The sequence below is a fragment of the Theobroma cacao genome, chromosome 3, assembly GCF_000208745.1.
Source record: "Theobroma cacao cultivar B97-61/B2 chromosome 3, Criollo_cocoa_genome_V2, whole genome shotgun sequence".
Lineage (NCBI taxonomy): Eukaryota > Viridiplantae > Streptophyta > Magnoliopsida > Malvales > Malvaceae > Theobroma > Theobroma cacao.
The window spans coordinates 31,058,420-31,071,597 of record NC_030852.1 but is presented as its reverse complement, the minus strand read 5'-3'; the positions used below and the strand labels follow the sequence as shown (position 1 = coordinate 31,071,597).

The following is a 13,178-nucleotide window of genomic DNA, read 5'->3' as shown; positions in this document are numbered from 1 at the left end:
AACCACCTAATGAAAATGTAATTTTGCGAACCAAGACAAATACTGATATTTGCCCACTCTATACTGCTCTGATCAACCTCAGGTAAGTCAGACGGGAATTGTCCTACTCCTACAGAAAATCTCCTCGTTTCACTGGCCTCCGCTAGTTAGGAACATTAATTTATTTCTATCAGAGAGAGAGAGAGAGAGAGAGTGGAAACCAAGAAATTGCCACCCATTCACTTTCACTTTGGACATTACCCGCTTTTATGTACAATCTAAAACATGAAATAAGGGCTGGCACTCAATGGGGAAGGGAGGAGTGGTTCAATTTCAAGCCATCCTTAGTATTTTCTAAGGAGATATGCCGCAGGAAAAGAAATATGATGTCAGATGAGATACCAAATGAATAATTTGACAGAACAATTAGCTTAACCTTAGTATTCCAAAAATTTTGATAATATACATGATTCAAATTAGATCCAATCAAATTTGAAGACGGATGTAAACAATCTGAATAAAAAATTGCAAGCTCAATTACATGAGAAACACTTAGGCTGTAATGATACCTGCTAGAACATCAGTCTTACCTCGTGCATAAATTGTGTAAACTAAGCGGATTGCGTCAAGCCATCCATCTAGGGATTCCCAGGAGTCAGCAACCTGAAGGGAAGAGCAGAAAATACTTACCAAAGCTGGATTGCCAAACATATGTTGCTAAAACAACATCCAAATGCCAAACATGGGCATATCTCGCCAATAGTTGTTAAGTTTTGCCATCAGTTTGAAAAATACAAGTCATTCATTACGATTTAAGAGGACATTTTTAAATGATAACATAAAGCGTGATACTTACCAAGAAAACTGGACCGCGGGTAGTATCAATGCAGAGGCCTGCACCTGGTGGTAAAGTCAGATCAGCACATGCTGATACAGAAACAATATCTGGAATATCAACTCTGATAGCCCTTTTATCGATATTTGCTACATCTGCAGTTCTGCCAGAGAGGCTGCGGGAAATTTGTTTCTGCTCGACCCTGATAACCTGCTCAATTGGAAAACAGAAAAGAAGGACATGGAGAAAGAAAATGAAAGTCTGAACAGATGTGGTCTTTAACTAATATCAGATTAGAGAAAATTGCCAAAGCAATACATACAAGGATACACTGACATAGACTAGCAGCATAAACTAGAGATAAACCCTATTCCCAGCTCTCTCTCAAACACACACGCACTCATACACCCTTAATTCTTTGATTAGCAGTTAAAACTAGTTTTGCCTCGATACCATCCTGGAATTAAAATGAAAGTGACTTACAACAAATATATATTTGCTCTTCCTCTATTCATTCTGACTTACTAAAGAAAATGGAAAAACAAAGTTCTTTTTCTTTTTGATTGTAGGAATAACATAAGTTCAGACATTAAATAAGAAAATTTCTTTGAAGAAATGAATCCCCATTCTCAGGCAAAAAGGAAAATGGAACTTGATATTTATTTACCGTGGACAACAAAGAAACCAATCCGTTTTTTACCTGTTGAAGCGCTTCATGATTCAAAAAGAACTCTGTTCTTTTCCAATCACTATGAGGTGCAATTGTGTTTCCTGCTGGTGGTGCAGTCAGATACCCATCTTTAAGATGGGGTAAAGGTAGCTGTCAAAATTTTATTTCTGTCAGATTTATAATAAAAAATAATTTCCCCAGCTAATTCCGAGTATAAACAGCGTGATGACAGCCACTATCATGTGGTCTATAACCCACTCAATATTTTTAAACTAGCTGAGCTGCCTCAGTTTAAACATAAAATGAATAAATAAGAAAAACCCTCTTCCTAACACACAGACACACTCAGAACAACAGGGGAAGAGAGAATAGGAATGCAGTTTATTGCCATTATTTTTTTTAATAAAACCATACTTCTTACAGTTTGAACCCAAGATCACTACTCCAAGGAGGCAGCACTAGGCCATACTAACTAAAGGTTTTCAGAGTTACGGTGCTATGGGTGATGGAAAGAATAGGACCATTTTCATCCTATCCCATGTTTGGTGTGCACTAAAAAGGGGGAATTGGATTGCAAAGAGGATTAATCATCTTCCTGATATAGGATGACTCAATCCTCTGGAAATAAGGGAGGATTATTTTTAATCTTATGGGACTGGATGATAAATGCTTTGCATTTTCCATTTTACCCCTAAAACTTACATCTAAAGATTTTAATTGGCTAGCCCGATTTTGTTTCCTTTTTTATTTTTCTTTTTTTTTTCCCTCTTTTTCTTTTTCCTCCTTCCCTTTAGCCCCATTTCCGGCCAACATTAACACTGGTGAAACAGCTAGAGCACTCTATGATGCCAGATGCGATCAAAGAGGGGCCAAATTGGAACTCTTGATGCCAAAATGACACTGGGAGTAGCCATCAGCAGCTTCGTCTAGTGGCTCTGGCTGCTTCAGCCATCCAGATCCAGCCCTCCCCATCCGATGGCTGCCCTCTGGCAGACCAGAAAGAAAAAAAGAAGAAAAAATAAAAAACTGAGAGAGAAGATACATTTGCATAATTTTCTTTTTTGGAAAGTTAAATATAATTATAAACATTTAAATTAAATATATTCTTGCTCAAACATTTAAATTCTGTTCATAATTATTAAATTATAAATTTAAATCATATTTATTTTATGAAAAGGGTAATTTTGATCATTGATAGAGATCATTCTATCCTATCCTTAATCTTACACACACCAAACATAGGGATAGGATGATATTATCTAATCCAATCCACTTCCTTATCTTATTTTATTCTATCCTAACCATCATCCTACACACCAAAGGCACCCTATGTGTCATTGCTTCTATTGTGAAAAAGAAATAAACACTCTTGGGGGTTTGGATTGGCATCAGTAAATAGGTTCACATCCAAGCCAAAGGTATACTATTCGAAAAAAACATTGGATTAGGCATGTAGTTCTCTATAATGAAAGGAAATTTTGCATCAGAACAACAGTTTCTGGTGCACCCTAAAGGTTCAGTTATGTTGCACTGACAATTGACAATTGAAACAGCGCTGATGCACTAACATGAAAGAAATGTGGACTTCAAGGATCACACCTAACAACATTCCTCTTACTACTTAAAGATCCACAAAAATGCTCATCAAACAGGAAAAGGAGCAAGAGATCATTCTCATAGGTTTAGACTCCACTTCCCTTACAGATGATTCAATCTATTTAGAAAAGAATAAATCTCAAATTATTGTTGAAAAATTAAATACTGACCATTGAACGAACAAGTCGCAAGGCACTGCTGTAAACCTGTATGTTTCAAAACATCAAATAAGAACACATCCACAAAACTAAGATGGGAAGTCAAATTGCACAACTCTGACACTTTAAGTTAAGCAGAAAATAAAGAAATATATCATTAGCTTTCCTGAAAATTTAATGTTTACAAAATGTCGAATTTATGCTACAAAATTTCCTTAGCCAATAATTATGCCACCCACATAGCCTCAAAGTGAGGCTGCATCCAGTCAGTAAACCTCTATAGTCCAAAAAACACACTGATCTCTTACCGAGTAATTTGGTTTCAATGCATGAGCAGCTGCAATGTAGATAGCAGATTGGCTATAAAGCTCATTTGGGGAAACTTCTTTCAGATTCGTTGACCCTCCAGTTCTTAACGTATCCTCAGCTAAACCATACTGTAATAAGAATATAGATATTTCAAGTTTTGAATTTATACTTAACTTGAATGAAATGTTCAGATAATGAAGTCATTATCTAATCTCATTAATATCACAAAGAAATGAATTCATAGGTGAAAATAGGATCAGGCCATGCAGAATAAGAACTACTAACCAACAAACTTACCAGAACAGTTCCAAGGTTGTATATTGCTCGATGGAAATCAAATTGCAACTGTATTGCTGCACGAAACTGCATTAGAAGTAAAGTTAATTGTAAGAATACAAATGCAACTAGAAGCAATTCTTTTAGGACATATCAGATATCGAATTACTTTGCTGCTTGTTCCTAAAGTCATCCAAGCACTCTGATTTCTTCAAATGACTTTTGTACCTTACTAATTGCAGTCCTCACAATTTTTTGCTTCGCTCGTGCTGGAACAATCGCACTGAGTTCCTAAATAAAACGTGATAAGACATGAAAGTAAGCAAAGCATCCTACGACTTCATAGAAGTAGTCTCAGAATTTAATTCAAAAGATACAGAGATAAATGATGACCGTCGTAATAGCGACATCACTAAAACAGTGTACCTGAAGTGCAAGTCCCCAATTGTTTAGCGCCTGAAAGAGATTCAAGCATCCTTATAATCGCTAACAGGTGGAATACAAATGAAAAGATGCAGGCGTTCTAGTTAGCAGAATTACAAGACTAACCAAACAATTACTTCAAATATACCTGAGGGCTGTTCCAGTTGAGCTGGACAGCTTTTTCATAGTTTTTTGTTGCCTGCAAAACCATAACAATAAGATAAGGCTCTATTAAACACAAGGTCAAGGTTTTTATTCACTACAACAAAGCATTTCTTAGAAAAGGCCAAGGATTTCCACACAGCAGTACTGCAAGGACAACATGTTGCGGTACTAAGCTCTAGAATTGACTATATAGCAAAATTATACAGTCAAAACCAATTTCCATGGTTCTTTGGCCTTGTTAAAATGGATTATGTAAAGCATGCAGTTAACATGAAACAGAACAGGAAATAGAATCTTATCCACACATGGAAAAAGTTTTCCACAGCATGACACCAAGATTTTCCAACAAAAAGCTAGTGTTACTCATTCATAAGTCTAGCATGACTGAAATACCAAAATCATATAGTCAGAACCTGCTCCCATAGTTCTTCAGCTTCTTTGGTCCGTCCACGCATTTTTGCCCTATCAGATATTGCTATTGCCCAGTTGTAGAAAGCCTGTCAAGTAATGACATTGCATCAAAGTCATGTGAATGTATATCATGAATATATATTATACAGACTCATTTCTGTGTGTGTATATATGCACTTATACACTTAATATGCTGTGATTAAGATTTATAAGGTGCCCATGTAAGCAATCTGAAGGACCATAAACATAAACAACCAGAAAATTTTCTGCAATGTAATTTACTAAAGAAACAATAATCAGTCATTAATCCTTCAAATAGTTTTCATGTTTCAGCAAGAAATAAGAAACCTAACACAATAAAATTGAACTCTCCAACAGTACAAACCAGAAAAGCTCAAATGAATTCAATTTCACAAGTCTGTAATAATCAACCCCACCCCCCACCCCCCCAACAAAAAAAAAAATACTATTGTGTATTCGGTTTCTTATCTGGCTTCTGCTTTCCAAGCAGTCATCATGCCATTTTGTAATTGTTACAGAACTAAAAAAATCACAAATTCATAGCAATGCAACAGGATCCTAGGGACATGGACAAGCATACATACATCATGAAGTGTTGGGCAAAGACGAGTTGCCTCATCATATTTTTTACAAGCCTCCTCCAGCAAGGCATCTTTAGAAGGTGAAGTAGAATCTGGACTAACATTATCTGCACTTTCCTGCAAGCCAAATAAGAACAGTGGAGACATGTTATGAGCAATCTGACACATTTTACAATGATTACAATATGCTTAAAATTGACAATGTTATGCAAGCTGTCCAAGCCAAATTAAAATATGAGGACATACTATATGATTCTAAATGATGTTATCATTATACAAAAAATCAATCAGTATCTCAAACCTGAAGAACCAATGCCCAGTTGTAGAGAGCATCATAATCTTCTGGGTTTCTCTCTAGAGCAGTAGCGTACCTACAAAAATTGACTGGAAATCACTATTGTGGAATAGCAAAATTCTAAAACAACAACATACTGAGCTCAATACAACAGAAAAGTGTGAAAGTGTATTGTAACAATATGAAAGTACCTCCTGGCAGCATATATAAGAATCCGTTGGCGAGACCTGCCCTCCTCATCAGCACCTGTGACACTATTGATCAACTCCATTGCAGCATTGTTTTGGTAGGTTTGTTGTTGTGTGCTTTCTTGACTGTAACATACGAAGCACAAGATAGAAAATACAAGGAGAAATGAGATGCTATCATACATATTCCATACTGAGGCAAAGACAATGAGAAAAATCAGAAATACAAGGAGAAATGAGGTGATATTATGCTTATTCCATACTGAGGAAAAGAAAGGTTTACTGCATGAGTGATGGCACATGAAAAAAAATATAAACTTAATTCTATAAAGCACAAGATCCCTAACCTAAGGACTTCTTCATCCAAGCTAGACATAGAGTAAGACTAAATTAACGCTAAACTTGAAATTCAGAACTAATTGAAGAATTCAAATATAGAAAACAGATCTGAATGTCTATAAAGCTCAAAGATAGCAAATTTTCAACAAACGCCAAGTTTAGGACTAATGGAAGACCATGATCGGAGAACAGTTGCTCATGCATGCAACTAATAAAAATGACTCGTTGTCTAATAGGAAGAGTACGCCTCAATAACATCCAGTAGCTTGCCAATAGATATAAAAGAACCAAAATTCTCCAACTTCTCTATTCAGGATATTAAAAAGGAAGAAGAAAGAGCGTAATTTTATGATCAGTAGAAACTTGAATAATTTTCATATGTAATTCAGGTGACGAATCGACGGAGAATTCCAGAGATCCAGAGACTTCTACGCTAAATCTATCTAAATCCAATTATAGCATTAAAGAGAGTAATTTTATGATCAATTGAAACTCCAAAAGGAAAAGAAAAAATAAATAACAAAAGTACCTGTAAGGAGAGCCTGCATCATCTTCTTCACTTTTCAATTCACTTAGTAATTCTCTCATCGTGAAAGTCCGGTTCCCTTCATCATTTCCCAGCTCCGGACGAGCAATTTGGTCGGTGGATGCTGGTTTGTCCACCTCATTCGATTGAATCGAGCCCTCTTTGTCCTCCTCCGGCTTCAGATCCGCATCGGTTACTACCGGTTCCGGTTTCAATTCCTCCTCCGGTTTCGTTTCCGGTTCAGATTGCTGTTCGGGTTGAGATTCGACTTTCGATTCGAGTTCTGGCTCTGATTGTGCTTGGAATCCGTTTTGAAGTTCGGATTCTTCAGTCATTGCGGACATTGCGATGAACGAGTGGTTTCGGTGCAACGCCCAGAACAGAATCGTAGAAGATCTAAAACGAAAGAACAACGGAGGCTGAAGGGAAAAAAAGAAAATATACAGTGCGGTGAAGCAAAGGTCGAGAAAAAAGGGATAGAAAAAAGTCGGACGTTAAAAGAAGTTACTTCAGCCGGAGAAGTAAAAAGGAGCTGTAAAAAATGGTAAACTGAAGAAGGAAATTACATTCATATGCTAGATTTTTACTTCCACCCAAATTGCACGGACCAGGTCTTTTCAGTTTTTATTAGTAATGTAACGTGTAGTATCCAAATTCGGTTGTTTAAGAAATCCAAGGATTAAAATTGGAATAAACTTGGAGAATTTAATTCCAAACAAATTCAACCCATTTGTTAAGACTTTGAACAATTATAGAATACAGAATTCTTTCTTCTTTAACCAAAACACTAGCAATATTTTTAGCAAATAAACAAAGATAACTGAATAAGTATAGAAAAACTTGACTTTGTTTGTTCAAAAACGCATTAGACAAGCAGAGAAGGCGATGCAAGAGGAACCAGAGTAAAGCGTTTAACAGGGTTGGGTTGTATAACCAAAAAAGAGAGAGTTTAACAGGGTTGCAACACACTAAACAGCAATCGGTAATGAACTGATACAAAGAACTGAAGCACAAAGAGAAAACTTAATGTGCAAAGATTCTCTTCATTCAAGAATTGCAAGCAAGGTAAAACATCCTAAATTGCTGATTTTTCAGCGTTGCCACCATCACCCAGATGAAGCTTTTGAGTGCGGGCAATACATGATCAATCCCACAATAATTTACTTAGTACAGGAATTTGCCTATTGAATGCTTGTTTCAAGCAGAGATGTGAAGTAACTTGCAGATCCCTTAGTTTAGCAGGGATCCCTAAATGGTGAGAGGAGTTGAGGAAAATATAAAGAGGGAGAAAAGGTTTAAAGGGTAAAAAGTAGATCAGTGAAGGACATGACAAAAGAAAAAAAAAAGGCCAAAGACTAGTCCTAAATCTTGTCATGCAGATTGACCACCAAGTCATGGGCATCATCCAGAAGCTTCCAGACATCCAGATGTCCAGCCATACTATTGCATTCTCTCATTATCTCATCCATGCTGCTATACTTCTCTATAATTAGCTTCCTCCTCTGCAAAACACAAGCTGCTATCGCATAGAGCAAAAGATCATCAGTAGGGGGAGCTCTAAGTCTCAACCTCCCCCAAGCAGACTTTGCAATCCCAGCACGAATTGCTGCTTGGTCTGCCCACATCACTTCCCACAGGCAAAGAGTCTGCTCAAAGTTTAACTCCCTCCTGAAAAGAACTACAACCATTCTATACACAAAGAAGCAGTCTTCTGCTTGAAGCTTCTCCAGATGTCTATATAGATGAATATCCTTGCACTTGATAATCTTGGAGACAATGTTTAACTGTCTTCGAATGCCCACCTCATCAAGTCGGAAATTGTGACGAGCTCTTTTCATGAAACCTACAAAGCACCAGAAGGCCTCAGAGTCATCCTCTACCATCGAGATGATTGGTGAGAGCAAGTCACTCATTCCTTGGCAGTAACCTATCTCAGGATCATGGAGGGCATAGGCCTCAAGGATAGCAACAAGCCGAGCAGCATGAAAGATTCTGCATGGCTCTAAGTGATCATAATCCTTCAAGCCAACACTCTCAGCTAACCGTTGTGCTTTGATTTCTAATACTGCAGCCTGAGATGGAGAGTAAATGATCCATTCATCATTTGCCCTCACAGCATCCAGGCGGATGATTCTCTGCCATGTGGCAAAATCTTCATCAGTGTGGGATTTGGACCTGCCTTCTATCTTGGAGGGAGAGGAAGTATCATTATCATCTTCATCAATATTATTTCCCTCAGTTATTTCTGAGGCAAGGAGAGGTGTGTTTTCATGTTCTTCAGAGGAGTCAGAATCAGATGATTCTGTTTCACCAGTAGAGGCATCTTCACAAGTGACAACACTCTTATCACCATCTCCCTCCAAAAATGAGTCCGAGGATAGGAGGGTTTGACGACTTTGATCATATACAGGGCCATCTGAATCATCAACCACTGGGCTTCCTCCCTCGGTAGAGTGGGACCTCCTACCACTAACCACATCCTCTAAGCCTGGAGAATCAAGAACTTGACTGAAATCCTCACTGTCCTCATTGCAGCTGTTTCCAGAAGTTTCTTTCAACTTACAGCTCTTCTCAGTACGTTTAAGAATTTGGCGGCACTGTTTCCGTAAGCTTTCATACTCTTTTCTGTATCAGAAATAAGCAAACAAATAAAAACTCCAAACAGAAAGAGAGAGAGAGAGAGAGAGAGAAGGGAAAAAGGATGATGGGTAACAGTTATAAGCATCAGCTGATGAATCTGCATGTTAAAGAAGCAGAAGAAATAAAATGATCATGCCTGTTCTGACTTTGAATGGAATCTCTTTCTTCCTTTGAACTGTTGATGTCATATCTGTTAAGCATGGAGAAAACAGAGTCAGGTGGTGTAACTGGTCTTTAAGACCTACCTCTGAAATGCATAACAAATGATCATGTCAGAAAAATTTGTTTTGGATAAGTGATTATATGACAAATAATTAGAAAGAAGAAAAGCTCAAGCAGCAAGAAAAAGCAGGGCTTAAATATGACTCCCTAGAGCATACAATGCAAACGAATACATTAATTATTAAACACTCCACTTTCCCTCCTCTTACTTCCATCTTCCAACTTCCAAAGTTACTAACAACTAACAAAATAAAATCTTTAACCAAGACTCTGTATCAAAGTGAAGAATCATTGAGACAATGAACAATGTGAAAACACCAAATATGATAAAGAGGTGATACAATGATTCGTTAGGAAATGGATTCAGGCCACTAAAAAGTGATTCTGAAGGAGCAAGCTAACCACAAGGTAATGAAAGCAAGAATTAAGGAGCTAAAAGGTGACAGAAAGGTTTGTTTGAATCGAACTATGACAAGGTACATATAAATAATAGAATGAGAATCTTACACTCCCAGGAGGAATGGCCACACCTCTGCTCTAATACTTGGATCAACACCCTGCATTGAAGATGCAAATAATGAATTCTCAAACAGCAGTAATATATCAAACAGCAGTAATATATCAACTAAAACAGAAGAAATCAGATACAATCCGTGACAAAATCTGACAAACATGCAGGCAAAGAAGTCTGAAACAAATTTAATGACATACTCCACTTCGAATTTTCTTCAGAAACTTAACACCACCATCAATGAGTTTTCCATCTGGTGTGAATAAATTCTTCCATTGTTTAGGTAGAAGGGCATGTTTTCTTCTCCTACGTGACCAAGGTGATTTTAGACTACCCCTGCAGAAGAAGAAACAAAATTAATAAATCCTCAATCACAATATAAGCTTATGACAATCATAAATGAAGAAAAGAATGCAAAAGAAATTAATAGGCAATAGATATGAACTGAGGTTCCTATCATTTGGGATAAGTTCATATAATAATAGCATAAATCTTTTTTCTGTTGATTAATAAAAGATAGACTAAATGAGTCCAGACACTTCCAAAAATGCAATGCAATATGAGGAAATAAAACTTATGAAACACTCAACTGAGAAACGCTAAAAGCTGAGTAGATACGTGGAAGAGTGAAGACAAGCAAGTGATAACTTCAACTAGTTCTGCAATTGCAAGAGTAATTGCAACTTGGTCACAAACACTAAGAGGGTGCTTAACTATCGCAAATGAAGATGAGAAACGAACAAAAATCACAATTCCACCGCAACGCTAATGAACAACTAACATGAAGTACTATTAAAATGAGAACCATGGCTGTAACATGACGCTCTAAATTAGAAATTCAATCGCTTTTATTCAAATCTTGCTTAACGAATTTTGATTCTGAAAGTGACCCAAAAATGAGATGAATCACAACAGTAGACTAGTGTGATCAACATCATTGTCGAAACAGTTAGGGCTTTCAAAAATACTTAGAAAGAAAGTTAAAAAAAAAAAAAGGAACCGAACAGTAATCAGATTCAGAACCTCTGGAAAGAGGAAGAGAAATGAGGTTGGAATTGAACTCGTACTAACAACCTAAAGAACATGACGCTAATGGAATCGATTGGACTACTTTCAGATCGGGGATCTAAGAACCGAAAGAGTAAAAGAAAATATTTTTAAAAAAAAAAAGAAAAAGAGGAAAGTAGGAATCTCTAAAATCCAGGCAAAGATAAGTAGAAATCTTTATTTAAAATTAGAAAGGAAAGGAGTCGTTTAAGTTTAATAGAAAAAGTAAACTCACCGATCAGTTGGAAGTGGTGAGGAGGAAGATGAGGAAGAAGCAACAACTAATAAAACCGATCGCAAATGAATCCACGATGACGATGATGAAGAAGAAGTATTTGACGGCGATGATGATGATGATGGTGATGAAGATGTGTGGCTTCGCCGTAGGGCTCTCATTAACGGTTTCTGTTCGGTAAGCATATCGATTTCTATCTATCGAATTTACCTAATTAATAGTCACTCAATTTAAGGTTCCTAGGTTGCGTAATGATGGACGTGATTTGAATGAGAATGAACCTTTGATTTTTGAATTTTTTTTTTGTTTTTTTACCTACGAGAGTAGACGACGGTGGCGGCAAGGGCGATGCCGGCCATGGCAGTGACGGCGATGGCTATTCCAGAAAGTGAAACAGCAGAGTAAGAAGACCAGAAACCGCCACCACCGCCACCTCCGCCGCCGCCGGTGCCAGTGCTAGCTTCCGCAAATAGGATCCATTTTCCAAAAGCAGCGTCGTCGGATGAGAAAAATAGCATCAAAAAGACAAGGTCAAGTGAAATAACTGTTATGCCCAACCCCAAATCCCTATTTGACTTTTGCTTCTGCTTATTTTTCTGGTAAGTGACACGGAAGAAAGCACTAAGCATCACCAAACGGAGGAACCCCTTGGGTTTTTTTGTTTGTAATTTCGGTTGCTTTTTTTTTTTTTTTCCAATTCAAAGCTGTTGGTCCCCCTTCATGAAAGGTAATAACTACATCAACCGATTAATAATATTAATATTTTATTCTTAATAACTAAATAACATCTTCATGGGTATCTCCCTTTCTTTTCCTTTCATTATTATGCAAATATCTATCTCTCTTGTGTCTACGAGCGAGAATGGTAGAAAAAAAGAAAAAGCAGATGGCAGATTTCATGGTGGCAAAAGTTGGGTTTTCGGCTTGGCCCAGTTTTCCCTAATTTAGCTTGTCTTCAATTTCACTGGGCCATAACAACATCAACCTCGGTTTTCTTTTTCGGTTTTTTTTTGTTGGTTGGTGAAGGGTATTTGGCTTTGATGTGACAAGAAAAAGAAAATTATGGTACAAATAACCCATATTTTTTAAAAAAATTTTCCCTGCACTTGATGGCAGAATATAAGTTGTTGAAATGCGAGTGAAATGTTATGTTGGATGGAACTCACCTGTTGGAATTACTAAAGAGGCTTTTTCGCCAAAGTGACGAACCATTTTTTACCCAATTGCCCCTGTTTTACTTGAGAGCTCTTATTTCTTGCATCACCTTCCGTCGCTTAAACCGAGTGTAACAGATCCACTTATGGTACGTTTGGTTGACGAAATAGATAAAAATAAAATAAAATAATTATTATGTGAGAATAGAATGAGATGAAAATAGAATAAAATAGTTATTACTTAATTTGGTATGATAAAAGAAATAAAACAGGAATAATTATTATGACTTATTGTAGTATTTGATTGGTAACAATAATTTTGGAATAAGAAATGAATAGAAAATCAAAAGATAAAAACACCCTCTATTATTTATATGACATTTTATTTTTATTATATTTTTAAATATTAATAATATAGAATTTAATTAAAATATTAATAATTAATAATTTAAATATTAATATTTATTTAATTTAAATATTATTATGATTAATTGTTATTTTATTTTATTTTTAAAATATTAATAATTGATAATTTCAATATTAATATTTATTTATAATTAAAATATTAATAATGATAATTATTAAAATATCAATAAT

At 36.3% G+C, this 13,178-nt stretch overlaps 2 protein-coding genes across 3 annotated transcripts; both read right to left on the bottom strand.

Annotated features, from left to right (window-relative positions):
* Positions 379 to 7,255, bottom strand: LOC18605982. Its single transcript, XM_007039338.2, has 14 exons — positions 6,776 to 7,255; positions 5,911 to 6,033; positions 5,726 to 5,795; positions 5,428 to 5,541; positions 4,825 to 4,908; positions 4,395 to 4,445; positions 4,250 to 4,279; positions 4,052 to 4,114; positions 3,845 to 3,910; positions 3,547 to 3,675; positions 3,251 to 3,286; positions 1,515 to 1,634; positions 836 to 1,024; positions 379 to 642 (listed from the first exon to the last, which is right to left on the bottom strand). Exons 1-14 carry the CDS (start codon positions 7,114 to 7,116, stop codon positions 532 to 534), a joined length of 1,527 nt encoding a protein of 508 aa, XP_007039400.1. The 5' UTR covers positions 7,117 to 7,255; the 3' UTR covers positions 379 to 531.
* On the bottom strand, positions 7,769 to 12,191 carry LOC18605981 (GTPase-activating protein gyp7). Of its 2 annotated transcripts, none has more exons than XM_007039337.2 (5): positions 11,428 to 12,191; positions 10,346 to 10,481; positions 10,142 to 10,191; positions 9,549 to 9,602; positions 7,769 to 9,397 (listed from the first exon to the last, which is right to left on the bottom strand). In XM_007039337.2, the coding sequence occupies exons 1-5, from the start codon at positions 11,610 to 11,612 to the stop codon at positions 8,134 to 8,136; spliced, it is 1,689 nt and encodes a 562-aa protein (XP_007039399.2). In that variant the 5' UTR covers positions 11,613 to 12,191; the 3' UTR covers positions 7,769 to 8,133. The 2 variants fall into 2 exon arrangements, with proteins under 2 accessions (XP_007039399.2, XP_007039398.2); XM_007039336.2 differs by having other exon boundaries at positions 11,743 to 12,191.

Coding starts and splice junctions, on each gene's coding strand:
- LOC18605981 (XM_007039336.2), bottom strand. CDS start 12,056: ATGCTTAGTGCTTTCTTCCGTGTCACTTACCAGAAAAATAAGCAGAAG. Junction 10,192..10,345: donor TGAAGAAAATTCGAAGTGGA/GTATGTCATTAA, acceptor TCTTCAATGCAG/GGTGTTGATCCAAGTATTAG. Junction 9,398..9,548: donor TCCATTCAAAGTCAGAACAG/GCATGATCATTT, acceptor TTTCTGATACAG/AAAAGAGTATGAAAGCTTAC.
- LOC18605982 (XM_007039338.2), bottom strand. CDS start 7,116: ATGTCCGCAATGACTGAAGAATCCGAACTTCAAAACGGATTCCAAGCA. Junction 4,280..4,394: donor TCAACTGGAACAGCCCTCAG/GTATATTTGAAG, acceptor AATCTCTTTCAG/GCGCTAAACAATTGGGGACT. Junction 3,676..3,844: donor ACAACCTTGGAACTGTTCTG/GTAAGTTTGTTG, acceptor TTCTTATTACAG/TATGGTTTAGCTGAGGATAC.